This window comes from Pongo abelii, chromosome 11, assembly GCF_028885655.2.
Source record: "Pongo abelii isolate AG06213 chromosome 11, NHGRI_mPonAbe1-v2.0_pri, whole genome shotgun sequence".
NCBI lineage: Eukaryota > Metazoa > Chordata > Mammalia > Primates > Hominidae > Pongo > Pongo abelii.
Window position 1 is genome coordinate 120,007,508 of NC_071996.2, and position 4,857 is coordinate 120,012,364.

General features: G+C 46.9%; 1 protein-coding gene across 1 annotated transcript; it reads right to left on the bottom strand.

The window, feature by feature from the left end:
* Positions 1-1,992: 1,992 nt before the first annotated feature.
* Positions 1,993-2,523, bottom strand: LOC100454868 (proteasome subunit beta type-3-like). The gene has a single exon (XM_054549051.1). It carries the CDS (start codon positions 2,521-2,523, stop codon positions 1,993-1,995), a length of 531 nt encoding a protein of 176 aa, XP_054405026.1.
* Between the last annotated feature and the right edge of the window lie 2,334 nt (positions 2,524-4,857).

Consider the following 4,857-nt stretch of genomic DNA (forward strand, 5'->3'; position numbering starts at 1 on the left):
AATTCCTGAAACTGAGGATTCCTCCCCTTTTTAGACCAAATAGAGCAACTTCCGCATATAATGAGCAGTGAGGACAACCGTAGGTCACTTTCCTTGCCATCTTGGATTCAGTGGGTTTTGGCTGGGTTCTTTACGGCATCCTGTTTTATCAGTGGGGTCTTTATAACCTGTATCTTGTGATACCAGTCCTGTCAACCTCCTATCTCATCCTGTGACTAAGAATGCCTAACCTCCTGGGAATGCAGCTCAGTAGGTCTCAGCCTTATTTTACCCAGCCCCCACTCAAGATGGAGTCACTCTGGTTCGAATGCCTCTGACAATTGCAGCAAGCTGTTGGCTTATTCATAGCATCCTTTTAAAAAAAAAAATTATGTTTATTTATTGATTTTTTTGAGATGGAATCTTGCTCTGTCACCCAGGCTGGAGTGCAGTGGTGCAATCTCGGCTCACTGCAACCTCCACCTCCCGGGTTCAAACGATTCTCCTGCCACAGCCTCCCAAGTAGCTGGGATTATAGGCATGTGCCACCACACCCTGCTAATTTTTGTATTTTTAGTAGAGATGGGGTTTCGCCATGTTGGCCAGGCTGGTTTCAAACTCCTGACCTTGGGTCATCTGCCTGCCTTGGCCTCCCAAAGTGCTAGTATTACAGGCATGAGCCACCACACCTGGGCTACAGCATCCTTTAAAGTGTAGGACATGCTCCTTCCTGATATGCTTCTGGAAAGCTGAAGATGTTCTCTGATGTCTGATAACCACTATTTACACCTTAACACATCTCCTTCACTCTAGGAGGGGATGTTGTTGCAGACCCTGTCACGTGGTGGACAGGAGACAACACCACACTTTGTCAGCCGGTAGGCAGCTGTGGTTCTGGTTGCACTGGTGTGCCTTGCCTGTGTCTCCCTTTCCTTCATATACCTCTGTTAAAAAAAATGTCTATGCCAGAGGACTCAGTACCAATCCTATATTCACATCTAGCTTATCAGCATGCTGGGTGTGCTTTGTACTATGTTTTTCTTTTCTTTTTTGAACTTCGAATTACTTGCCAAGACTTTCAAATTGAGAGAATTCATGGAAAAGTCTGGAGAACTAATTTTGCTTTGAAATGAGCCCCTTTAGCTACCTTGGACCTTCATTCCTGCCACACCACAATCAGCTGGAGCTGAGTGGCAGCTGACCCCTTCAGATGCATATGAGCTCTCCCCTTGGCACAGTCCCCACCTTTCCCGATGGTCAAGAAGCATCTATGTATGAATCCCCACAGCTCTCTGCTTATCTAACTGATTAATGCTCCCTTTCTGGTACATATAGACATCTGAGTTTGCAAACCCTTGTCTAAATTTTGGACTCTTAAGAAGTCCCTAGGGCCAGGCACAGTGGCTCACACCTATAATCCCAACACTTTGGGAAGCCGAGGCAGGTGGATCACTTGAGGTCAGGAGTTGAAGACCAGTCTGGCCAACATGGTGAAACACCATCTCTACTAAAAATACAAAAATTAGCTGGGTGTGGTGGCGGGCGCCTGTAATCCCAGCCACTCAGGAGGCTGAGGCAGGAATATCGCTTGACCCCAGGAGGCAGAGGTTGCAGTAAGCTGAGATCATACCATTGCACTCCAGCCTGGATGACAAGAGTGAAACTCCATCTCAAAAAAAAAAAAAAAAAAAAAGTCCCTAATACAATTCTTCTCTTAACTGGCTGTTGGGATATGCTTTTTTTTCATTTCCATCCTCTACTTCAGCCCCTATTCCATTCCTCTGCCCCAATCTCAGCTCAGCTGGCATTAGCATCTGCCCAACATTTTTCTTTCCTTTTCTTTCTTTCTTTCCCTTTTTTTTTTTTTTTTAAAGAAATGCTATTTTATTTCAAAAAAAAAAAAAGTTTTGTGCTCTGGGAACAGGGTTAGTCCATTTGGGCCTTCAGTGTCCTCGTGGTGATTTTGTCCTTCTTGGTGATGTGGATGATGACTCCCATGCCTCACCCTGCATCCTAGTCCACAGCATTCAGCATGGCTTGGGAGATAGTTTCAAACAGGTGTTCTGGATCCATGTTGGGTTCCCAGAGGGACTTGCACATTCTGTACATTTGTTCAGCATAGCTGCCACTGACCACAAAGTCATCAGTCACCATGGGGCAGCCGATGAGGTCTAGAGAGCAACTGAAGAGCTTAAAGGTCTTCAGGTCCAAACCAGCAATGACTGGCTCAGTGTAGCAGGGGCCAAAATGTTTCTCATACAAGAGGCTGGCCACCATGCTCGTGAAGGTATAAGGTTTGATCTGCTGACCTTCCTTCAACGCATATAGGTTCAGCCGGAACTTGAGGCACTGGGCAACTGTCTGGACATCAGTGGCAAGCCCAGCCAGACCGATGTACAACCAACCACCCATGGGAAAGATCTCCTGGAAGTCCGTGGTCACCATCTGGGCCTGGATCCCAAAGTGCCTGTCTGCAGCGATGGCTGCACAGTTCTTCCCCTTCATGGCCATGATGGCTCCTCCGTTATAGGACATAATAGGCATGATTGTGTGGTGTACGAGGACCCCTCCATTGCCGGAGCAATTCCAGTAAACCGGGTCTAGCCTTCACTCCTGCCCATCATTTCTGACATTTAGACTCTACACAGAGGGCCCTGAGATTCCAGGCCTTTACTCATCCTGCATCCCCTACCTACTTGGATGAATATTAATATTTACAATAACAGAGAAAAGTTCTCCAGAATGTCTGGCAGGTGAAAGACGTTAAATAAATGGAAAGTGTTGTTATTGTTTGCACCATACTCTAGTTCTTCCAAGGGCCGGCTTCTAAACCTTTCCTGAACATGTCTCTTCTGATGATGTCTCCTCTACAACTTGAGATCTTGCTCTTGTCACTTCTCCATGGACACGGCCACTGCTTTCTAACTGGCTTCTCTGACCCTTCTTGGTCCCCTTTAGATCCTTTCTGCCAGCATGGTGATCTCCCTGAAATGCAATTTTGTCCATGTTACTCTTCTGCTGAAAACCTTCGATGCTGCTCTATTGTTTCAACATGAGAGAGTTTGAAATTCTCAGTAGGACTTAAGATTTCTCTGTGACCCACCCTCTCCCTACTGCTCCAGCTCCATTGCCTGCCATTCCCAGTTTTACCCTGGAGTTTTCCAGTAACACAAACTACTAGTGGTTGCTACAGCACCCCGAGCTCTGTTTGCCTCCATACCCTTGGCTGTGCCATTCTGATGGCCTGGAAAGCCGTTCCCAGCCCATGCAACGTCTTCCTCTAAACTCAGTTCCTGAGTGTCTACCACATCCCATGCTGAGTAGGTGCCCTGCCACACTGCCCTGGGCATCCTTAGCACTGCCCATGCCCTCTAATCCTGCATGGCCTACCTGCTTTGTTGGGGTGTCAGATTTTTGAAGACAAGAACTGCATCAATCTAGCTCACTTTTGCATCCTCAAAACTCAGCCCACAGTAGGAGCTTAATCAATGCTGATGAATAAATAAATCACGTCTCCAATTAGAAAGTAACTTTCCTGGTCCAGTACTATACCTTTCTAAAAAAGAGATGAGTAGGTGAAATTGAACAGAGCTCTTAGCTGTGCAACTCCAAGCTTTGTGAAGCTGGAGGGCTTCTGCTCACTGTTTTCCTAGGGATAGGCTTGGCTAGAAACTCATTTTGCCCTATTCCTTCTCCAGCATTTCACACTGAAGTGGCTTCTATTTTTCTTTCTTTCTTTTCTTTTTTTTTTTTTTGGAGATGGAGTTTCACTCTTGTCATCCGGGTTTGAGTGCAATGGCGCAATCTTGGCTCACTGCAACCTCTGCCTCCCAGGTTCAAGTGATTCTCCTGCCTCAGCCTCCCGAGTAGCTGGGATTACAGGCATGCGCCACCACGCCTGGCTAATTTTTGTATTATTAGTAGAGACGGGGTTTCACCATGTTTGACAGGCTGGCATTGAGCTCCTGACCTCAGGTGATCTACCCACCTCGGCCTCCCAAAGTGCTGGGATTACAGGCGTGATCCACAGTGCCTGGCCTGGGTTCTATTTCTCATCACAGTTGCAGTAACCATATGACCTGGACTGTCTGAGGTCAACCATTCCGTCTTTGGCCCTGTTATATGCACCCACATTGTGAGACCACAGTCCTGATTGGAGATTTAGGTGCTATGGCTACCCTGCCCACAGCTCTAGATTCCCAACCCTTTTGATTCTTTGGAAAAAGGAGATTTGCACAGATCATATGAGAAGACCATGGGCAGTATGGGGTGGAGAGAATGATGGCGTGTCAGGCATTTATTCAGCACATTGTGTTGTACCAGGTCCTGGTGAGGTTCTGGACACACGGTGGGGAGTGCAGCAGACTCATTCCTTATGTGCAAGGAGCTTACAGTTCAGTACAGAAGACACACATTCATCAGAAACTCGCCCAAATCAATGTGAAGCTGTAACTATGAGAAGTGTGACAGATCCATGGAGTTGGTAGGGAGAGTTTGATGCAGGGAGGACAGGTCTTCCATGGGAAGACAGTTGAAGGAGGAGTTGAATAGTAAAAGGGGAGGGGCTGGAAGAGCTTATGATGGGGGAGCTGGCTGTGGAATGAGGCTTGCCAGGGGCAGAGATCCTATGCAAGACTTTGAAGGCAGGTCTAAGGAGTAGGGGGTTTATCTTAAGAGCCATGGGAAGCCACTGAGAGTTTTAAGCAGGGGTATGAGTTCATCACATTTATGTTTGGAAAAGAATCTTCTCTGGTTACTATGTGGAAAGCAGATTGGGGCAAAGTCTTGCTTTCTCAATAAGAAGGCAGTGAGCAGAAACCTCTTAGAGTGTTTGCCAGTCATTTCTGCTGCTCCCCTCCCACTGTAAGCTACACCAGA